At 40.5% G+C, this 23,664-nt stretch overlaps 1 protein-coding gene across 8 annotated transcripts in view; it reads right to left on the bottom strand.

Annotated features, from left to right (window-relative positions):
* LOC118230027 (ephrin type-B receptor 3-like) overlaps window positions 1-23,664 on the bottom strand; it is a 76,241-nt gene that overhangs the window by 26,436 nt on the left and 26,141 nt on the right. For all 8 annotated transcript variants that reach the window (XM_035422708.1, XM_035422707.1, XM_035422704.1 and 5 more), the window contains exons 2-3: window positions 7,527-7,591; window positions 564-1,236 (exon numbers count right to left, since the gene is read on the bottom strand). In XM_035422708.1, coding sequence (XP_035278599.1) covers window positions 564-1,236; window positions 7,527-7,591 — 738 coding nt within the window. The remainder of the gene's footprint in view (window positions 1-563; window positions 1,237-7,526; window positions 7,592-23,664) is intronic.

Raw genomic sequence — 23,664 nt, forward strand, 5'->3', positions numbered from 1 at the left:
AGCCTATGAAAATTAATATCTACCAAATGAACCAGGTTATATTTGGTAGATATTACTACCCCTACACACATAAGTAATATATCCATTTAACACATTTTGTAGTTTCATTCTCATCATACTCAATTCATAGCTTTGTTGTGGGTTTCATCATTCTTCAGGTTAGCCCACTTACCCCCAAGTTAAAAATCGATGCCTCAAGACAGTTCTGAAATTATCACTATCTACCTATTGGGACATCCAATACTGCACGCTATCTATGCAATCAAAACAGAGCTTGCATTGCAGTCTTAGACAGAAAATGGAACTTATTCTTGACATATTTTAACATTCAGCAGTAGGTCCCTGATACAAACCTTAAAGAAAATAATAGCATACAATTTGCAAAGATTACATTTTTGCAGTAATTCTGTAACTAGCATACCTCTTTTGTTATTATTTGTAAACATGGAAGTGTTCATTATTGTGAGGTGTCAGAAGTTACAAAGGAATGTGATGGCAAACTGTTATCAAAAACTAAAAACAACAGTCAACAGTGTTTCTGAAATTATACTGCCAACACTTACCCTGGCATTGCGTGTCCTTCATGGCAGGCTCGAACCCGGCCATGCAGGTGCACGAGCCCACGGGAACCATCCATTCCCCATCGCCGTTGCAGTACAGCTTGAGCGGGACGGACACTTCCACGGCGTTGGGCACGCAGGTCCCCGGTGCGATGACCAGGGAGGTGGCTTCGGCCCCAGTGGCCGTCTCGGGAAACACCGCGAAGTTGGCGATGGTGGTGGAGCACTTCTTGTAGAAGACGCGGACGGAGATGAGCGACATGCAGGCCCCCAGATCCTGGAAGGCCAGGTAGAAGCCGGCCTTGGAGAGAGGACCGAAGCTCCGCACCTTGGTGTTGACCCGCCCGGATTCCAGCATGGAGAAGCTCTCATCGGGGGCGATGGTGTCTACCTTCACGTAGGGGTTCTCCATCCAGAACGGGGTGGTCTCGGTGGCACTGTCTGTGTCGGATTCGTAGTAGAACAGGTTGAAGGTCTCCTTGCAGGATCCTGGGATGTTGGGGATGCTGTTGCAGTCACGCACAGTGAACTTGAGCTCCACGTAGACCCGCAGAACGTCCTTGCGAGGGATGAAGTCGGTGCGCAGCCAGTTGTTCTGGTTCTGGTCCATCACGTTGCAGACCTGGTAAGTCCTTAGGGGGTTCATAACATCATCATACCCACTCACCTCTTCCCACTGAAAAGACAAAAAGAGAGAAAAAAGATTGAGGAAGAGGCACAAGGAAAAAGGCAAATTCATGTCCTGTTCATATGTATGGATCACACAATTCTGCCCTTCAATAACAAAAACTCCTTTAGCGCTCAAAAACCAAGAAAAGTCAACAAAGCTATGTAAACAGATAGAATGTAGAACTCCTAAATCAACCTGTTTAATGGTTTAAAGACTTGACTCAACAGGCAGAGTTTGCATTCATTTTCCAGTGTTAACAATTTTAGAACTAGGGCCATTACACACAATGAAGTTGAAGATAATATGGCATGTATGTATGTATAAGGTATCCAGTTCATACCATACAAAGACCGAACCTCATACTGAATGAAGAAAATCGATGAAACATGACAGAAAAATGGAAAGTAAATTAGGAATGGAGAGCGGGATGGAAAATAAATGAAATGCTGTGCCATTTAGTTTGCACCTCATCAGTTCCGCACCAGTCAATGTCATAAAGTTGAGTTTTATTCCCCCTAACACACCCCATCGTCTCTGCTTACTCTGGCGATGAATCAGTATGTAAGGAGCCCATTTATCCTAATTATTGAGGAGAGGCAGTGGGACAGAAATGGGGTGCCTGTTTACCTCGTTCCGGTTGGAGCGCTCGCTGCATTGCTTCTCAACCAATTACGTTTCAATTATGGCGCAGTGATTGTATCCTCCTCAGCGGCTAGTGAAAAAAACTATATACTCTTTTCTGTGTCTTTTGCCCATTATCAGAGAAAATGAAAACCAAAGGAGAGTCTGTTAAAGACTAATAACTCAAGGATGTGAAAAGGCAGTTTATCTGATGGACTAAAAGCACATTCTCCTAGGATGGCTAAGACTGCAGCCAGTGTGAGTGTTGCTTAATCTTTGCTTGTAATTGGTATCTCCCTCTCACAAACATACATACACATGTATACAAATACACATATGCATGTTTGTTGTTTTGGAAATTTGCTTAACATTTGGAAACTTAATTTCTCTTTCAGGCTTACTGTGGATTGTTTTCTGGTCCTGTTTTTCATTAAATCATTCAAGGCTTCAAGCTTGGAGATGGTTTGCAAAATGAATTAAAATAAATGTTAAAAAATATATATATATATATTTATTGATTTAATGAAAAACAGGACCAATAAACCTCTAAAACTGTTACACTCACAAATGGGGTAACCACTCACAAATAAATAAATAAATAAATAAATAAATAAATAAATAACAAAAAAAACTAGAACTGATACTGAAACATTTCCAACAAATGAAAAATAAATTAGAACTAGCAAACCCACTCTTAAAACTAACTAAAACTAAAAAGAAATTGGAATCAAAATTGAAAACTAAATAAAATAAAAAATAATGAAAGATTTAAAACAAAACAACTGTTGAATGTAGTTTTAAAACGCCACTTCCCACGATGCATTTTAACAAGCAGAACATCAATATTGCTGTGACGTTTTCTCATGGAGCTCAATAGATAGATTGTATCCAAACAGAGCGTCAGGCTCTCAGATGACTTGAAGGCTTCTTGCAGCACATTCAATTACCACCGTGGGCAAAACATGCTTTTGTGGCATGGAGTGAAAAGACACATTAACTTATGGTGGGTGACTTTGGAGACTCAGACATTTTAAAAGGTCATTCTCACAAAATGTCTCTAAGCAAGGAAGGTAGAGGCAACTCTCATATCAGTCTCCAAAAGCAGTAAATCACAATTGCAAGCTAGTAGCTTCAATTTACTTATTGATATATGAGTTAAAGGCCAGTTGTTCAGCCGGACAGCTACAGAGTAACTAAGACCTGTCTTGAGCTTAAATTCACAGAGGAAACTTCTGTATTGATCTTACTGATGACTTATAGTATCAGTAGCTATGTGTCAACGTGCTGAGAGAGTAGGAGTATTTTCTTTTAAATAATAACAGAATGCGGATATAGGTGATGTCAGATCCAGTTACTCATCAGTCTTAAAAAAAAAAAACCAAAAAAAAAAAACTTACAGTCCCATAGCCAGTGGGCCAAGTGACCCCTGTTCAGCGGCTTATATTTTCAAGTCAAGCACTTGAAATAAATAAGACTACCTTAGGGAATGGCAGAAGGCCTGTCTTGTTGATGCTGTCATAAGTCAACATTATTTTCAATCATTACTCATTATTGTAAAAAAACCTCGGCATGCACAAACACGCCTGAATGCACTCCGCCACCCAGTACTGCATTGCTCTCACTAATAAATGCTGTAATTTTCAGCACTTTGTCGTCAATACGAGCACGTTCTGTAGACAGTTCCACCAAAAGAAATCATGAAATTCCCCAACCTGCACCTGTATATAAGTAAAAATGGCAGCTTAATGATTGTTTAAGTACCATATTGTGGCAGATGCTGCAGCATATTCCAGTATTCTAACTTCCTTTGGTGACTTCTGTTCTGTGTGGACACATTTCTTAGGTAACTTTGATTAGACAAAATATGAGTAACTCATGATTTATGGAGAACGAGCAGGAGTGATGAGTTGGAGTGCACAGAGTGAGCAGGACTGGGACATGATCCCAAATATTTATGCTTTTCTTTTTATTATTTCAGGAACGCTGGTCCTCCCAAGCAACGTCTGCCACCATGACCGCACAGCCGTTGCTAGCAACCGAGAAAACAAACGCACGCACAATAAACAAACAAAGAAATCAACAGGGGGAAATGTGCCAATTAAGCCTCCTGGAGTGATTTTTTAGGAGGAACAACGCATAATGGGCTGTTCTGACAACAAGCGGTTATGCACACACTCACTGTCGAACATAATGGCCAAAAAAACCTTCCCAAAAACTTGAGAAAACACCGTGAAGCACAGACGAGGTGAGAAAGGAAGAAAATGGATTATCATTTTACAAGGTTGTCAAGCAACCAAGACAGCAAAATAAAGTTGATAAATATCCTGGGATATATTGGACAAGTTCATTTCATTCAGCCAAGCTATAAAATGTTTTTATTTAATCTTAACCTAATCTTAATTTAACCTACAGTTAACTAGTTTTGACGTGTTAGCCAATTTACCCCAAGTATGCACGGCAAGCTAGAGAACTAGCTGGCTTGGTCAGTAGCGATGTATTAAGCTAACCTTGAAAAAAAAAAAACTTGACATTATGGATGCATCTACTTGGGATTAACAGTTGTGCGCTCTCAGTACGCAAAGCAACTTGAATTCTTTATTCAAATTTCAATGCTAAGGGGGTTGGGTTAAAAATCTTTTTGAAATTGGCATGATTAACTTTTCAATTTTGTAATAAGATGAAATTCCTTGCTGATTTTTCACTGTTCCATGCTAAAACACAGCAACAAGTTTAGACAGATTTCACTGTTATCTACTTCACTTGTTGATGTTCTCTCGCTGAAAATGACTTCTGGTGGCATTTTTGCACATTGCAGTTTATAATCTGAAGGGCCCATGAGTCAAATTCAATGTAAAGAATGGGACTGCAGTGACTGAGAGAAAGAATACAGTGAACTCTATGTCACCCAGGAGTACAATACCGTTGGTAGATATATTGCCACCTATACAAATAAACTGATAACAGGATGAAATGCCTGGGTGAGAGAAAGATTTCACCCACTATCCTGCTGGTGGTTTGCTAATGAGATATGTTTAGGAGAGGGAGCCCATAAATATACAGTAAGCTCCATAATGTTTGGGACAAAGGCATATTCTTCCTTTATTTGGCTGTGTACTCCACAATTTTAGATTAGTAATCAAACATTTTACATGTGGTTAAAGTGCATATTATCTGCTTAAATTAGTTATTTTAGTATTAGACATTGTGGTTTCATCAGGTAGAAATTTTTATAGATAGTCCTCCCATTTCAGGACACCGTGATGTTTTGGACAAATGGGTTATAGGTGTTTCTGATAAGTCAGGTGTGCTCAATTGTTTCCATTGTGCAGATATCAATATGCATTTAGTATCTAGTCTTGATTCTAGGATTTTAATTGCCTTTGCAGTCTGTTATTGGCATTTGTCAACATGACGACCAGAGTTGTGCCAATGAAAGCCAAGGAAGCCACCATGAGGTTGAGAAATAAGCAGTCAGAAACATGTGCCTTAGGCTTACCAATATCAACTGTTTGGATCATAATTAAGAAGAGAGCACTGGTGAGCTCACTAATTGCAAATGGCCCGATAGGCCAAGGAAGACCTCTGTGGTTTACGAATTCTCACCATAATGAAAACCCTCAAACACCTCTCTGACAGGTCAGAAACACTCTTCAGGAGGCAGGCGTGGATGTATCAGTGACTAATGTCCACAGAAGACTTCACAAATAGAACTACGGAGGCTACACTGCAATGTGCAAACCACTAGTTAGCCAAAAAAACAGGGTAGCCAGGTTACAGTTCGCTAAGAAGTACCTAAAAGAACCTTCATAATTCTGGGAAAAAAGTCTTGTGGACAGATGAGACCAAGATTGACTTGTATCAGAGTAATGGCAAGAGCAAAGTGTGAAGGCCAAAAGGAACTGCCCAAGATCCAAAGCACTCCCCTCCCCCCTCATCTGTGAAACTTGGCGGTGGGGGTGTTGTGGTTTGGGCATGTGTGGCTGCCAGAGATACTGAATCATGTGTCTTCATTGATGATGCAACTGTTGATAGCAGCAGCAGAATGAATTCTGAAGTGTACAGAATCTGCTCAAGTTAAACCAAATACTTCATCCTACATCAAGGCAGTGATCCAAAACATACTGCTAAAGCAGATTTTTTTGAAGCCATAAACTGGAACATTCTTGACTGGCCAAGTCATTCACACAATGTGAATCAAATTTAAGATGTGCTTCATATGCTGAAGAGACCACTTAAGGCAACTACCCCCAAAGCAAGCAAGGGCTGAGCATCACCACAGAACACACTCAGAACCAGGTGATGTTTATGGGTCACAGAATTCAAGATAAACATGACATAACATGAATGTCCCAGACATTATGGTGCCCTGAAATGGGAACCTATGTATAAAAAGTACTGTATTTTTTACATACTGAAACTAAAGCTGACAATATGCACTTTAACCACATTGCTTGATTACACATTTAAAATTGCGGAGTACAGAGCCAAATCAAGAAAAAAAATGTCTTTGTCCCAAACATGGAATTCACTGTACATTAACATATATGTTATACATATTCAATTTTTCTAATAAAAATTATATTCTATCTCAGAAAATGTATATTTTTGAAAGACTATTTCACATCCATAGACATCATTAAAAATGTATAACATAATAAAATAATACAACATTTATTCTATATGCATTTATCAGATAATTTCCAAAACCACTTTGTATGATAAAGAGGCATAATATCTTGTGTATTTCTCAGATTTTAGCAATAAGATTAAAAAAAAAAAAATTTAAAAAAAAACATTTACATTTTCAAAATAAGCCCCTACATATAGTCTCAGCAATTAATTTAAAATTATATTTCGTTCATATTTATTTTTGGTATGACAAGGTCAGGACTATTTTTATTAGTATGACAGGAAGCAGCTGGTGTGTAATAGTAAAGGGATTTGACTGGGGGGGGGGTCAAAGGCTCCTACTACGATGCGAGTGGGGAAAGAGAGGAGCCCAGGTCAGACCCAAGACAATGCTGGGAGGTGGGAGGGACCCCCCACAGAGAAGGTTCTATGAAAAAGGAAGAGTGCAGTGATTTCACTCCATATAAGAGTCTAAAGGGCGCCTCCTATAAAGGTTTCATAAATGCATGGTTTTGGCTGGATGTAAATACATTTGACTGGACATAGCCAAAAACACACTAAGTACCACTGACAGCCCTCAGAAAAGTAATTCATGATTGCCACAACCATCCAGACACTTTCTGTTGGTTTAATTTCCAACAATTATTAGCTCTGAGAGTCTCTGGGAAAGAAGACAAAATTAAATAATAGTTGTAATGAAAACTGTTGTAATTGAATTAGTCATCGTTTTTCAGAGAACAAGCCTGCATGAATTTAAAGTTAATCCTTGGAAATGATCAACACAAGTGAAAACCTTTCAGAAGGACTAGCAGCACCAGAGATACTGTAGTTCACAGTCATTTCTGTCCATACATCCATCTTACTATGCTGCTGTACACACTGAGAAGAGTACTTGACAGCTGCATACATGCCTCAAACACACAGGCAGACCTCAAGCACACAGGGAAGCATGTTTTCAGGCTTATATATACACCCACATAATCATATACATACAGTACATTTGCAGACATCCACACATACGCACACACACACACACACACACTCACCCCAGTCTCTGGATGCGATGTCCAGGCCAGCTCTGTTGTAGCCCACTTACTGTCCATCAGAGTTTCTGTAAACAAAACACAGAACAGAGAGGTACAGTTTTAAAAAGAGATTCAAATAACAAGGGAATAAAATACTATTTTAAAAGGCAAAAATCAGAAAGTCTGTTGTGTCTAACACCAATCATCTAAACAATCTAAAAGGCCACGTCGAGGGGAGATTTTTGAGATGCACTGAGAATAGAAATGCCTCCTACAGCATCCCACTGTCATCACAAGACTTTCTTCCTCCTATGCAATTGCAGTTTGGTTTTGGCTAATTGGCGAATTGGTCACATCAATTAGCTGCAAAAGTCTACCTCGCTAGGGTATATTACAAGAAATACATTCAGAGCCCATGAGTGCACCGACAGTCACTGCCACAAAATGTTTCTGATGCAAACCCATACTGGATGATAATGGTGACAAAGTATTAATCATTGAAAATGGAAAATAAAATCTTTCAAGCAAACGTTTTGGACTGGGGGCCGCATAAAAAGGCTTGCACATGCAGATGAATGCTTTCCACATTTGACTCTTGAAAAGCATTTGTCTGCCTGGTCTCTTTTGGCAGAGAGCTGTACACGTGAGAACAGCTCCAGCTCTTCCTCCATAAACAATTGCTGGCTGTCTGAAAACTCTAAAAAGAGAGGGAAAAGACACTAAATGCCAGCGATCTGGGAGTCCTCATTAAGAGTTTTATTAAAGCCCTTATTCAAAGATTTAATTAAACGTGTTACTACTGTGCGGGGTTCCTCATGAGAATCGGTGGAGGACTGCACTGCACCCTCAAGGGCAGTAGCAGTAATTTACAGAGATATATGGCTAAACAAGTTTGCAGAAGAAGAGCCATAAAAGCTATGGAGGCAGTACAACAGCAAAGGGGGGGGGAAATAACCTCAAATTCAACAACAGTCATTCCACTAGAAACAAATTTGGGCCTTGCTTCACAAATGCGATTTACAAGGATTTTCACTCATAGATCACAATATCTTGTCAAAAAACCGTTTCACGAAAACTCATCACTTGCAAATCGCAAATAAAAGTGCAATGACTACAGGCCTCTTGCACATGTAATTCTGTCCTTGCAAGTATGCATGTTTCTTTGATTGCACGGAGACATGCTTCCTCGATCATACTCACCCTTTAGATAACTATGGAGATAATTAGTTACTTGAAAGATATGAACTGCCACAGCATGAAATACTTTGTTTATGTGACCTTCATGGCAGAGATCTTAGGTCAAACATTAACAGGAGCATGGCCCTACCAGTCTGACTGTTTGCATGTTCCCATACAAAGAAAGTAGTATATTTTCGGATATCCAGTTTTGATTATTGTCTTTGCGAGACAGACAATATAACTGATCTGGCAAACATTCTCCCATAGCCCATGCAGTGTCACTTGAGATTGAGTAGCTTATTCTGTTTGAACGTAGAAATTCTTTCGCTCGCTATCCCTGTTCTCCCCTCGACAAACATCAAAAGAAAATCCTTTGGGCAATTAAAAGTCATGCTGCAGATCTTATCTCTGTATACAAACCTAGGGTATCCTGGAGTTTTCTCTCCTTTGAAAGTTTTATTACTTTCTGGGGTCAGAGACCCTGTGTGGCCACAGAGCACACAAAACCATGGTCCTTTTGATTTTAAGTTTGAATGCAATTGGTGACATTTAATTGAAATGATTTATTGAAAGTTATTAATATCTAAATATATAGATAATGTTTGTCTAAAAATTTACATTTTTAGAAGCAGTTCCTGTTTCAAGCGGAAACCACGCCGAGCAATTTGGTTTTGTTACATGTAAAATATTTTGCCTGAAGGTAGAAGAATTCAGTGGCTGAGCTCGTTTACCTCCTAACATATTCATGTGTGTAACGTATGCATACTCACTGTTGCTCTTTGCAAAGTCAACAACCAGTTAGTTAACAGCTAGATAGCTACTGCTTGCCTTGCGGTGCTGTTAACCATTTACAGTGAAAACAAAAGATGTCAGCACACTGAATTTAAACTCTCAGAAATTTTATTGTTAAATGATTAACTTTTTGATGTAAAAGCAATAATGTGTAAATTCAGTGTGCGGACATGTTTCGTTTTTGCGCTATGGCTGCTAACTATCAACCATGACAAGCATGTGTGCTTGATAGCCAATAGCTATTAGCTAATAAGGTACAACTAAATCATATATGTGACGATAGCCAAGAGTTTGATTAGTGGCTAACTCAATGTTGCCTAGTAATCTTGTTAAGACATGGCAGCCACAATGGCTTTAAAACTGATGTACAGACAATGAGCTTTCAACTCTCCATGACATTTGATTTTCTTTCAAGCTTTTCAGCGTACCTAGCAATTAGTTCAAGCAAGTGCAAGGGTTGAACTTCAGACCAAGTCAGCCAGCTAGCTAGTGTGTTTATTAATTAGGCAGGCAGATCTTGCCATCAATTGTTGCAATCAAATTAATTAGCCAGTTAACAGTGGTAGTGCTTAATTTACTTAAGATAATATAGGGAATACCTACATTAAAACATATATAGCTCTAATTATTTCAATGTAATTATCCCTATGGGTATTACACTGTTTGTCATAATATATATAATATATAATATGTCATTATAATTCCATACTAGCATGCTGTGAAATAAATGTAAAACAGTAGATGCTGAAAATAATTTTTTTTTTCATTGTGTATTTCAGGTGGAGAGGGCATGCCCTGCCCACCAGCCTACATTAATACCACCAGCCTGCATTAATCTTGCAGAGACAGCTGCAGCAGTAGCATTGGTTTCCAAGCTGAAGAATCAAAAAGTGCAAATGTTTTGGAGCGGCCCCAAATGATTTTTTTTTGCCTAGGGCCCCCAAATGTCTAGAGAAGGCTCCGGTTGTGATGGACATTGGGGGTTGACCTCTGCTGTTGGCATCTGTGGAATCTGAACCTTGCATCTGGGCTGGTGCTTCTTGGTGTTCGGTGGGTGCAGGGTCTGATATTTTGGTCTTATAACTCATCTGGCATTTTTACATTTTCATCCCTGGCTTTTTGGAACATTCTGCTGTCTTCTGGTTTTTGGTCTTCTGTTTTGGTTTTCCTGGAATCTTCTTGGGAGAAACAAACTGTGGTTTGGCATTCCATTTAATTAATTTCTTTTGTGACTGGAACCTGTTCATGTCTGTAACATTCAATTTGTAATGTAGTTGAACCTTCGTCTTTTGATTAGATGTTGAATATCTGTTGAAACTTAACAAACTTCTTCATTTTAATCTGGTTGTGTGTTGTACGTTTTGATAAAGGTTGATCCAACAAGTTGCCGTGCCTATCAACAGATTTGCTGATTTAATTAATAAATAATATCTTTGATAATAACTAACAAATTAAATCAAATAAATGTATATTTTATATGTTGAATAAGTGAGACTTTTAACTGTTGATACACTTGTGTTCAGTAATCAGAGTGCCAAATGTTAAATGAGGGTGTTAGCAGTTAAAACTGTTAAGATTCAGAACATAACATTATTGTACTCAATCCTCACTTCTCTGACAACATAAAGGTTAATTTTTTAAAAGTATACTTAAGTAGGCCATGTTAAGTTTATTTTAAGTATATTTCAGGCATATTTTTAAGTAATTTATAAAACTAAATTGGACCTAATATTCTCTGGAACTAAACTCTAAGGTAATCATTTATGAACTACTGCTACACTTTATATCCTAAAGTGGTATACTTTTATACACTTTTTGTAAGGGGTGACAACTCTGCACTTCCTTGCAACTGGCATCTTTCTTGGGCTTGTTGGACAATGCCATGGAATAAGCAAAGTCTCAAAATCCAGATGCCTCTGTAAAGTGATGACAGCTCTACGCATTGTGAACTAAATACTGATTTCATTCAGTTTCTCGAGCCCACACTTTTGAGTGCAGAAAATGGTGCCACACGATCAATATGAAAGTTCTATGTAATGCTATTACAGAATATTAGGTGCAGTAATTAAATGCACTGGGAGCACACGACAGCCACATTTGAGGCAAATTTGTGTTACCGCTTCGTCACAGGTGATATAGCTCACGCATGGCGTCTAAATGCAGTGGGTAGGTTTCATTTGAATTTTGCAAATCGCAAAGCACCTAACGTTACTATAGTGTAGGTTATATTAGGAACTACAGTGAAGAACTTGTAGTTAAAATAAGACAAATAGTTTGCAAACAAATCCCATTTTTATATTGCAACATGAAATTCTTATTTAATCTGACCTCAAGCTGAATTTTTCCTCTCCTCAGACACCCTTGTAACCTTGGCCACTGACACCCTTGGCCAGCCCACACAGAGCAGAGAAGCACTACGATGTTGTGCACAAAAGCAAAAGTTTGATTCAAATCCAAAAGGGGGCAGGGGGATGAGAACAATAAGCTATTTTCTGATCGCCTACGCGACCGCACTTTAACACCATGCATTCATTGCTTGCAATAGCAATTCCTATGTGAAACACTCCAAAAATACCAGCAGAAATCTATCCCATCTTGCTGATCTCAGCTCAACTTTCCCAAGTTTCGTGAAACAACCCCCCAGACTCTGTTTCTCCTCCATTGCCACCTCTTCCACTTGTCCTTTAAGCCTACAGTGTGTCTTATTCAAGATAACAGTGACTGTGATGGAAACACTTGAAATGAACCACTTCACAAACCTGTCAGCAATTATTGGAACTACATGCTATTATCATGCAGCAAGTCTGCGCAATGTGAGGATTTAACAAAGACAGCTAATCAAAACAGAAAATGACAAATTGCATCTGTGTAGCTGCTCTCCACGTAGCTGTCCTTCATGTCTGGTGGGATGAGACGTATTAGCTGAGTTCTTTTCTTTAATCTTTCTCTCCCTTTCTCTGCTTCTTCAAATGTTCTAGAACGCGTGAAAATCGATACAAACCACTTGGTTTAGCAACAGGAAACACACATATAGTGGTAAATATTGGACAGACGTATACTTGCAGTATGCATACTAAAATGGATATGCAAATGCGAGACCACACTCACAATAATGATCATATCCCCTGAAGTGTGAATTGAATTTCATTACATTACTCAGAGGTATAACTACTCTTTGTGGATTTTGTGGTGTTGTAGTACATGAAACAATGTATGGGGATTTTGAAATAACTGATATTATAACTTCAACTCGGCACTGCCTACTACCAATTCTCAAATTATAACTGCCATGCTGAGACTAAACAATGCAGCTTGCAAGTGGTAAGTGGCATTTAAGTTAATTTATTGTCACCACACTGCCAGAGAATATGTCGCCTTGTGGATAATTACACACCCACACACAGCCACAAACAAGCACACCCACACATACTGTAGAAACATACACACGCATAGATACATACATACGCACATGCACGCAAGCATGCACATGCACAAACACACACACACACACACACACACACACACACACACACGCACAAACACACGCACAAAAAAACTCTCAAAAGTATAGATCATAAGGCATAGAACAGGCATAGAAATGATTAACTGTGGTTCAGTTTTGTAGTTTTATAAGGCATACGGCAGTTAATATTAGAATATTTTAATAAAAACTTTATTTCTGTGAATACTTGATTATACTGTTAATACTAGTAATGTTCTTGGTTTAATCTAACATTTGGATAGTTCCAACATGATAATCTAAAGGCAAATGTCTGAAACAAGATATGGCCTTACGTGTGGAAAGGCAAATATAAGCTTGTGGGAACCGTATCAGAGGGATTTGGATTTAAGCATGCCACAAAACCGGAACGATAGGTTTCCGAAACATAACCTCCAAACACAGCCTCCTTCCTGCACAGATTACCTTTGAAGAACAGTGACCCGCAATTAATAAAAACAGGGGTAAAATGAGGACTGGGAAACAGCCAAAATGGTTTGCAAATGATCATGGTACACGCACGAGAGATGACTTTCCATGTGCTCTTGTGTGGTAATTGCTAGCGTGCACAATAAGAATGTATTACACAATAGGCATAATAAGCTATTGTGCTGATTTATTTATAACTGATCTCTTAGTCCATCACACCTAAATATCTTGGCACACCTGTTTAGCATTTCCGTTTCGCTATGTTTGCTAAGCATGAATTGACTGATGCTGTTGAATTTAGAATTTTAAAAGCATTTAAATTGCATGTGAGAGCAGCTGGTTATATCATATAATTCCATTGCATTATTTATTTTCTATGCAGACATGCTGATCTGGGAAAACCTGACAGTTATTTTCAAATATATCATGGTTTTCCTGGTTTAGAAAGAAGCTATTCAGAGTTAACACAGAGAAAATCACAGAGAAACAGCAATATTGAATTTAAACCTGGAATCTTCTGGTGGCAGTTAACCTTCCCAAACCACCGCAGAACACTGCAGTATTATTAACTGGATAGCTATGGAATTATATTGTAAAAAAGAAAAGAAAAATAAATAAAATAAAAGAAACTTTTGTGAGTGATCAGAGAGACAACCATATAACAGGTAGTCAACGATGAATAGGATCACACACAAAAGCACGCCGTATTACTGAAATGGACTCAGAGCCCATAAAATATGCTTTGACAGAAACATACTGGTATATATGCACACTTGGCCTCTGACCCGACACACATGTGCTGAAAAGTATGCGCACATGTGCTGACGCATATGAAGAGAATCACACGCACAAATGCAAACAGGCATTTGCCCACCAGCCCTTACGGCATAAGCCCCTAATGACAAGGGAGGGTTAATAACAGAGAAAGGCAGACAGTCAGATCCTGCCCAAGACGAGCCTCCTACAACACACACACACACACACACACACACACCCACGCCCACACACACACACACACACACACAGAATGCCCAGGGGTAAAAGCCTAAAATATGTCTTTGTCCTTTCAAGAATTGCAAAAAAAGCAGGCCTGACTCATAGGCCTCGGCAAGCACCGTTGAAAGATTAGCGAACACTTCACTCAAACTGCTTCTTGCTTTCCGGGGAGCTTTTACCTCCCTGGGAAAACAAACGCAAAAAAGAGGACAGTCTTGCAAAAGCACCGCTTCTCTTCTCACAAATGCTTTTTCAAGGCAAAGGCAAATATCCCATTCAGGTGATTCGTGGCATAGCCCGTTTCAGGACTCGTTTGAAATACCTCCTGTTAAATCACCCCTTCCTTACTGGCGCAGTCTCGCAAGAATTGGCCGCCGATTGTGTGTTCGGTGCAACAGGGTGTTCATTAAAAGCGCTCGCTCAAGGATTCCGCTTTTGCGGTCCCCCCACTTTTCTTCGCTGTTAATTGATTTTCTCTCCTTTTGTCCCCGCTCTCCGCGGAGGCACATCTCGGAGCGGGGGGAGGCGAGACCCCGCCTAACCCCTGTCTCCAAACATTACGGCTCTGTTTAGCCACAGAGCCCAGGAAAAGTGTCAACAGCAGGGGGAAACACTGCGTCAGACTTATTAGAGCTATTATGCCGATTGCTTTGTGCTTGCTGCGGCTGCTGCCTTTATTAGCCCTGGAGGTGAAACGAAACTGAGAGAGAGAGAGGGAGAGAGGGAGAGAGAGAGAGAGAGAGGAAAACAGAGAGACCACAGGGGCACAGGAGAGAGTGAATTTCTATTTAAATTTAAATGGTGCAGGCAACATTCCCCTTTGTACAGTGCGTGAGTGGCATAAGCACAGAAATACTATAAGAAATGTGCACCAGTAATTGGTGAAAGGGTAATCGTGTGGGCGGGAGTTGCCCTCTGAGGAATTTACTGAAAAAAAGCCTATATATTCCTGCACACATGCTCTCTCTCTCTATTTCGCTCTCTCTGTCTCTCTCACACACACACACACACACACACAAACACGCACACTCACACACGCACACACACACACACACACTCATCACCCCTATGTCATCTATCCTACATCCCATAATGGCTGTCCCAGCAGTCTTTCTCCCTGTAAGTACTAATAGAGCATTCATTCCATTTTTGAGAAATGTAACTTCAATCCTGGACTTAACCAACGGGTTTATCTCCTATCTGGTTTCTAAGTGCTGGATCACAGTTCTGCTATTCCGACAGGGGAGCGATGAGCCCAAATGCAAACACGCGTGCCTGCCCCCTTCTTTGAAAAACACCCCTCTGCAAAAAATGAGAAACACAGGGCCAAGAAATAAAGCAAGCGGTAACAAGAAAGCAGTCTTACGACTGTCTGACTAACTGAAATCACTGTAGGCCACTACAGGTTTCAGATGAAGGCTGAGGTAAATTGGGATGGAGGATGTAAGCGCTCGGGGCTAATTTTCTTTCCCATCGCAGAAAAGAGGGCTAAGTCCTGAATTGGAGTTCATGTCAAGCAGTCAATGAGTGAATAGGCTTTTACTTTGATAGCAATAGACCTCTTTAGGCCTGTCTGTTTGTTCTCAATTTGAAATAAAACATTTTGGAAGTGAAATACAATAAAGCACTTTTTACACAGTTAATTCTGTGTGTGTGCGCGTGCACATGTGTGTGTGGTTGGGTGTACATGGTAGGGCTGAGGGGTTGTGTGCACATTGCTGAATTCAATGAGCACTGGGACTCTGAAAGAGGTCTTTAATTACAGAGTGCACTGGATCAGACAAACCGGCAGCCCTGAGGCCAATTTCTGTGGAACCAGGTGTGCATGCTTGTGTGTGTGTGTGTGTGTGTGTGTGTGTGTGGTGTCAGGCATCCCTGGTAAAAACAAAAAAAATGTGGGCCCCATTGGTTTGTATTGTACATTTAAATTCTTTATTTGAGAGTGTAGTTAAACAAGCATGCTTTGTGTGTGCACGTGGGCGTGCAGTAATTTGTACGGGTGTATACATACATGTGTATATGTGATATACACATACGTTTTGAAGGGGCGGGGCTTTTTTGTATGACAGTATCCCTACATCGCCCATTCATAGGTCTCAGTCCAGAAGTCGACAAACCCATCCAGTGCACACGGAGCAGTGCGTGTTTTCGTTACAAACGCCAGGCTACATTCACATTAAGGATCACATGGTGTCGATGGCTGATTACACCATGCAAATGTTTTGGCTAGGAGAACACTGAAAGGCTCAAAGTTTCAACACCTCGGCTCAAGGCCAGCGTATTACCAGAGCTGATAGCAGGAGGGCAGGCACGAGTAAGGGTCAAAGTCTGCTTTACTTAACAGACCCTGTTCACACTTTCACCAATGGATTCCAAGTCAGTGGGGTGCAAAACCTAATTTAATGCAAGGGGAGGGCGGAGGGGGGGCATGGCGAATGGATGTATATGTAATGCTTATAAAATCTGACTTTTTTTTCACTGTTTTTTTAAAACATGAGACTTTCCCAGAGCAAATCACAGAGAATCTCACAGAGCTGGCTTGAGGGCAGGTCTCGAGGCTTTTAGAATGGCCTTGCCTGCGTTCTTCATCTCGGACTCCAATATCGACCGAATTACGGGCCAGACGTTACATCATGGATACGCACAGCGAAGACAATTGTGCTGGGTGACTTCCATGCTTTTATGTCCCTCATTTATATGGAATTTCCAGGGTAAAACAGTACCGTCCCACCAGGGATTCAAACCCGTAACCTTCTGTTTTAAAGCTCAGTCCAATGACCATTATGCTGCTGCCATACAAAACCATGCGAGGAAATGCTAATGCAGGCATTACCATTCTACAGCCGTAAGGCCAGCTTTATGGGCATTGTGGGGGAAAGAGCCATTTCTATGATAAATGACAAGGCGACGCTGCTGAAGGGATGTTCCCAGTGAAACACTTAAAAGAGCTCTGCACCTCATATCAAAAAATTTCACACTTTGGACTATTCCTTGGTTCCCCCATTTTCACAATGCTCTTCCTTTTAATGTCTCCATCGTTTCCTAATAGAATAACACCTCAGTATGCACAGCTTGAAATTAAGTCTCCATTGTAATTAGGCAGAACACGGTTTTTTTAAGAAGGGGTTCACTATGGGAATATATACGGAGCACAGTGGAATCTAGGCGCATACGCCTCTTTGTAGTCAAAGCTCCTGTGTTCTTCCTGGATCTTGAAATGAATGTTTTACTCTCTTCCTCAAAGGTATCTTAGGGAGTCCTTTCCTTTTATGAACCAAACTGGAGAAAGTCTCAGAAAGATGTTTTTTGCATTTAGGCTTTTTATAAAAATTAATTGGCTGCAGTGCGCAGCCACAATGTGCAAAATCCCCAAGCATTTCTTTCATTCGGCTTACTATTGTAGCATTATTAATACTGTTCTTTGTGGTATATTAAAGTGTTCCGTAAAGGACTACAAATGCATGCTTAAAATGAAATTGTGTTTTCCTATAATTTATTTTCCTCTGACAAACTGTCCCCCTCCCTCTCTGTGCGAACTGGAGATTCTTAAATTGTGATTCAAGCACATATATTCTGAGAGGTATTAACAGACACAGTAATATTGGGCAGTTTCTTAGCACCCGACAGCCCACTTTCTTCAGTTCAGTTTTGTATTAAAATGCTCTCCACCTCCACCCATCAGCCATCCTCCCTCTCTGGCTCACCCTCCCATAACAAACCTAGCCTGTATATGCTATTAACAATGACAGCCCCGAACACCATTAGTGCAAACTAAATACATAATACATAAGAGGAGGTTTATGCCCATCCACGGCTGGTGCAAGTGTCAGGTTGTCTGTGTGATATGAATATGGGTATGCCTTTGTGTGTGTGTGTGTGTGTGTGTGTGTCTGCAGGCATGGCCACAGGTGTACATGTATGTATACAATGATGGCCTATAACCTATTTGAACTTAATATGGCACAGCAGTCTGGGAACTGAAGTTTTAACTAGAGGGTTAGAGGCTCTTGCTGGACTGTTTTTAAAACCTTCAAAACAGTACTTAAAACAAAATCCTTTAACTATGATTAAATGTTAAATGTCTTTCATTCATCATCTACAGAAATTGTGAACTCAGACATAAAACAATAACGGCAAAAACAACAAAAACTAAATAACTGACATATTTAAGTTGAATTCTTAAGGGAAAACTGCATTATGGGATGACTGGATCTGCGGCATGATGGCTTAACTGTCTTTCAGTCTCGTGATTAATTTTTAGTACGTGTAATGGGAGCATGCACACATGACTAATATGCTGGAAATGTTACAGAACATTGTGAATGTCACTGACTGGATTTGTCTCAGGTTGTCTCAACAGCGTACTGAACTATTTGTGATTCAAAAGCCTCATTTTAAGTCGTGACCCTGGATGTCAGACAGCAATTCCCCTGGATCCCAGCCGATGCATTGAGTTTACAAACACATCCATCTCCACGGGCTATCCAGCCCTGTGCTGTGCGCCTGTCCACGCAGCATTGCTTCAGAGTTTAAGTAATTACGCCTGCCTCTTCTTGATAAGCAAGATGTGACAGAGAGAGAGAGAGAGAGAGAGAGAGAGAGAGAGAGAGAGAGAAAACAAATTGATCACATGTGAGAGAGAAACAACTAATGAGGGAAAAAGAGAGAGAGAGGAAGCAGAAGAATGAGAGAGATAGAAAGAGAAAGAAAGCAATCCGCATAGCATTCTCGTCCTGGCACGCAAGGCCGTACCATGCACATTTAGCCAGTGCAGAAACCTCTATGGACATGCTACAGCTCTATACGTGTGTGTGCGTACTCATGTCACATGCACTTGGATTGCAGTAACAAATACATCTCACCACTGTGCTGCGTCGCTCATGTTAGCGAGAGGGCTTTCAGATGTACTCTGCAAGGGCAGTCCTTTCATAAAACAATCAAAATTTTGATCCTGGTTCAGAGGGAAGAGACTTTGGATGTCATACAGTTTTGAACCCTCTTCCTGTTTTTCTTTCGATTGTGGCGATATGTATTACGCACCAGAATGTGCCCTTGGTTCTTCACCTGAACTAGTTTGGTAATCATCTGCCAATACAAACGCATCATATACCAAATGCGAAGTGTGTGTGCGTATTGACGGATGTGGGGATCCGTGATGCTAATGAACAGCATAGCACCGTGCCGCTTCCTTGATTGCCACACTGCGCGCAACTGTAAACAGACCTCGTCTACACGCAGTCTGCCTCTCCATTACTGCCGGCCAGGGATCAATCCATCAGCAAACATTCTCAGCGAACGCACTTAGACGACGCTAACGGCCGCCCGTTTCATTACGGCGGCTCAGCCGAAAGCCACTCTCTCGCGAAAGAAGGAGAACAATGCAAAACTGTGGTCATGCTGCCTCCCCAGGGGACCTGCGGTATTATCACCCGGAGATCCTGCCGCTACAGAATGCATCTCAGTCGCTGCAGCCTGAGTGTTAAGATTTCGACATCTATCTTACAGGACCTATGGAAGGAATGCAAAGGGGTACTCTCAGAAATGCAGACGGCGAAACTATTCCATAAATTATGTACTATTCACTTTCCGAGCAATAAAACAGAGGACTGTATATTCATGTGACAGACTTTTGCGAGCCAGGAAATTATGCGTTGGGAGCGTGGAGCCAACTAAGCAGGCACGGCACACACACACACAGACACACACACACACACACACACACACACATACTCGCACGCATGCACATACACGCACACGCACGCACGCACGCACACCCACATCCAAACATAACATCACGTACATGTTTACGCAAACGCAGCAAATCCTGTTTGACCTCTTTTGTTGATAAGATTTAAATCTCAGGCAGGGATATTAACATGACGTGTCTGAGCGGCATATATGACAAAAGACTTTTCCTGCTGTACAGGTCTTAAATGTATGAATGTATATAAACAAAAACACTGAATATATGGATATGTATAATCTTTAGCATATTAGAATTCTGAAATCATGCTGTGTAATAGGTGTGTCGTGACAAAAAAAAAAAAAAAAACCTTTTGTATTCCACAGTAAACTAAACCAAAGTTATTATTACTGCAAAATGCCATTTCTCTAACACCTGGGACATTCTCAGTAATTAAAAGACGATCGTACCACAGCTGAAAAATGGATTGTTCAATTCTGCTATAGTGGAAACAGATAATTTGTTGGAAATGTCAAGGTTTACTCGGGAACAAATATCATTTCAACGTCTTTTCATTCTGTGCTAGGAGTTATTGCCCCAGTGCTTTTTATTTGCCTTTGGGGGGAGTGGGAGGAAGGGAAGGGGGGGGGGGGGGGGGGGAGAGGGAGGGGGGTTGGGGGGTTTCCAGGTGACATACAGGCCCCCAGGCTTGTCACATGAAATACCTGTTGTGGGCTGTCACTTCAGGCACTCTGCTCGATGATGTTTCTTTGCCAGCTCATTAGGATTCAGGTCAGGAGGCCAAACACAAACGGCAGTTAAGCAGCACATAGCAAGGATTCTATGGGCTTTGTTTCTGACAAACAAAACATACTATATCCCCCGTCAAACAAATACATATGGACATAGATACATTCACACACACACACAAATACACGTATGAACACATACACTCACGCACAGAGCTAGACTGACTCTGTGACTAAATAAATTTCCTTTTTCCTTACCGACCTGACATACCCACGCTTATCTATCTGAATGACAAATGCTTGACACTATGACAGTAGAACCTTTTACATACAATTATATCACTTAATACTTGGACAGCACTTCTTGATACTCCAATACAATTTCTTAATTACATCACTTCTTGATATTGTGACATTACTTCAGAATCACATCTCTTCTTGACACTGCTGGCATTTCTTCATCGCAATATGCTGACATCACACCTCAATCACATGATTTCTTCGCGATATGCTGATGTCACTGGGCAGTGTGACTCATCGTAAAAGGTTTTCAGAGAATTTAAGCTTTCCGCGTGAGAACCTCTATCGACCTATAATAGCAAGCAGATGTGGATGAATTTACGTTTATATGTTAACTTTCACGTTTTGGGATTTGGCATCACAAAACCTGAAACAGGAAGATCGTGTTTATCATCTCCGTTTCTTTCCAAACTGCCTCGGCCAGATAAATCCCATAGATCTGTTCCAGCACAGTCAATCTCACACAATCGGCTCCCCGAACTGCTGTCAAATGCATTCCTAATTTGCACTCAGTTAATTAATCCCAAACTTGGCCGCTGTAATAACTTGACTCATTAGACCTTTCTAAATTGTTTTCAGCCCTCAACCACTTGGGGACCGCTTGGAAAATGGTGTGGAGCCAGGAGAGAACGACCGGGATTAAGAACGCTTATCCCAGAAATGCCTCTGACACGCCATATTTTCCTTGCCTTCCTATTGGCCATATCCTGACGCTATTGATGGTATATTGGATTAACCCTATTTACATGTGTGTGGACTCATCAATGGAAGTCCCATTTTCTCCATCCTTAAGCAAGACAAAGCTGAGAGCTCTCTTGAATAATTTAGCTGTCTAAAGGATACATGTGTGGTATGTATGCGAGTGTCTCACACTTTATAATAGAAGGTACCCTGAATGTGTGTCCCTGACCTGTTAAATATATTGCTGTAATGTAATATATTGATTGTAATACCATCTATCGAATGACATCAGAGGCATGTCAATCCATTATGGCTGCGGGGTGGGGTGGGGGTTTACATGTCCCAATTACACAAAAACGAAGTACAATAACCTCACAGCTTGACTCTTGAATGTGTCAATCTGTGATGTATCAAAAAATCTTGAATGGTGAAGAGACTATTTGTACATGGCTACAGACTTAAATGGGGCAATACATTTTCAGTGAATGTGCGATTTGCAGTGGTGAGTTAATGCCTGGTCACTGGGCATTTCTTTTTTCATGACAATGAAAATACACAGATGCTGTAGGTAACTATATTTTAAAGTTTCAAGTTTTTTTTTTTTTTGTGAGCCAAGGTGAGTCACAATGACTACAATATGGCATTCATTTTTTAGACTACAAGCAGAGTCCAAACTTGAGTTCCACTAAATTAGATTATGCTCCTATTTCTCAAGCACCAGACTCCATAAACCTATGTCATCATTTCTGTAGCACTATTGAGCACTTTCCAATGAATACATCTCACCCAGTTAGCATTAGTGCATGTGAACCATTCTTAATTTCAGCCCAGTGGAATAGAGAGCAACTTAACTGACTGGTGATTAGACAGATGATTATGCCATGATTATATCTCATGATTGGCTGGGCTGTACACCGTTTTCTCAGTATCCCGATATGAATTCACGTGAAGGCGTGTGGTTTTTCAATACCAGCGTCAATGGTATAAAATTGTTTTTAATCCAGTGATTATCACAAATTTCACGCTGCAGTGTAATGAAGAATTTGTGACATAAACGTAAGTTCAATTGTCTGTTTTGAAACTTGTTTCATTAAAAAACGACTCAACGTTGTGGAAAAGTTGTGGAGTCATGCGTGACACTGGTGAAACTGGTGGTGACGCCTCTCAGCGTATGCTGCATCTGCCTGCACTGTTAAATTATTAAGGAATTCTTGGAAGTACCTTGAATAGCTGGAACCATATTGACAATAATTGAATGTCATTTAAGCGTAATAACAATCAGCTTTTTTTTGATCACATGCTGTGTTTTTGTCAATCATATGGAAGCTGCAAGGTCTCGCTGTTGAGTGGATGTTATATCAACAACCAATAGACACAAGTATTTTTACAGATGGGAGCATTTTACGTGGCCTCTGAAGTTTGGTTGTTTACTACCGCATCAGGTATGAGTAAAGCAAAAAGACGAGAGACAGACGATGGCAATGATTGCTTATTGCGCTTAAACATTTGATAATCATAGAAATGCGTTATCACCTAGCCTTCTCGAAGGTTCCACTTCACGATAACAGGACTTAAAGTTGACTGGGGCAGCTCTAGCAGGAAATTGAAAGTCACTGAGCTCTTCCGTACGACCCATTCTACTGCCAGTGTTCATCTATGGAGATTGCATGGCTGTATGCTCGATTTTATGCACTTGTTGGCACAAGCAATGGGTGTGGCCGATGTCGCCAAACCCACTAATTTGAAGTGGTGTCCACATACTTTTGGACATGTAGTCTATCTCCTCAATGTGAAAGGACACACCTCCAGATTATTTGTGGCCTAACAAATAGCTGACAGTTGAATTAATAA

Source organism: Anguilla anguilla, chromosome 6 (assembly GCF_013347855.1).
Source record: "Anguilla anguilla isolate fAngAng1 chromosome 6, fAngAng1.pri, whole genome shotgun sequence".
NCBI lineage: Eukaryota > Metazoa > Chordata > Actinopteri > Anguilliformes > Anguillidae > Anguilla > Anguilla anguilla.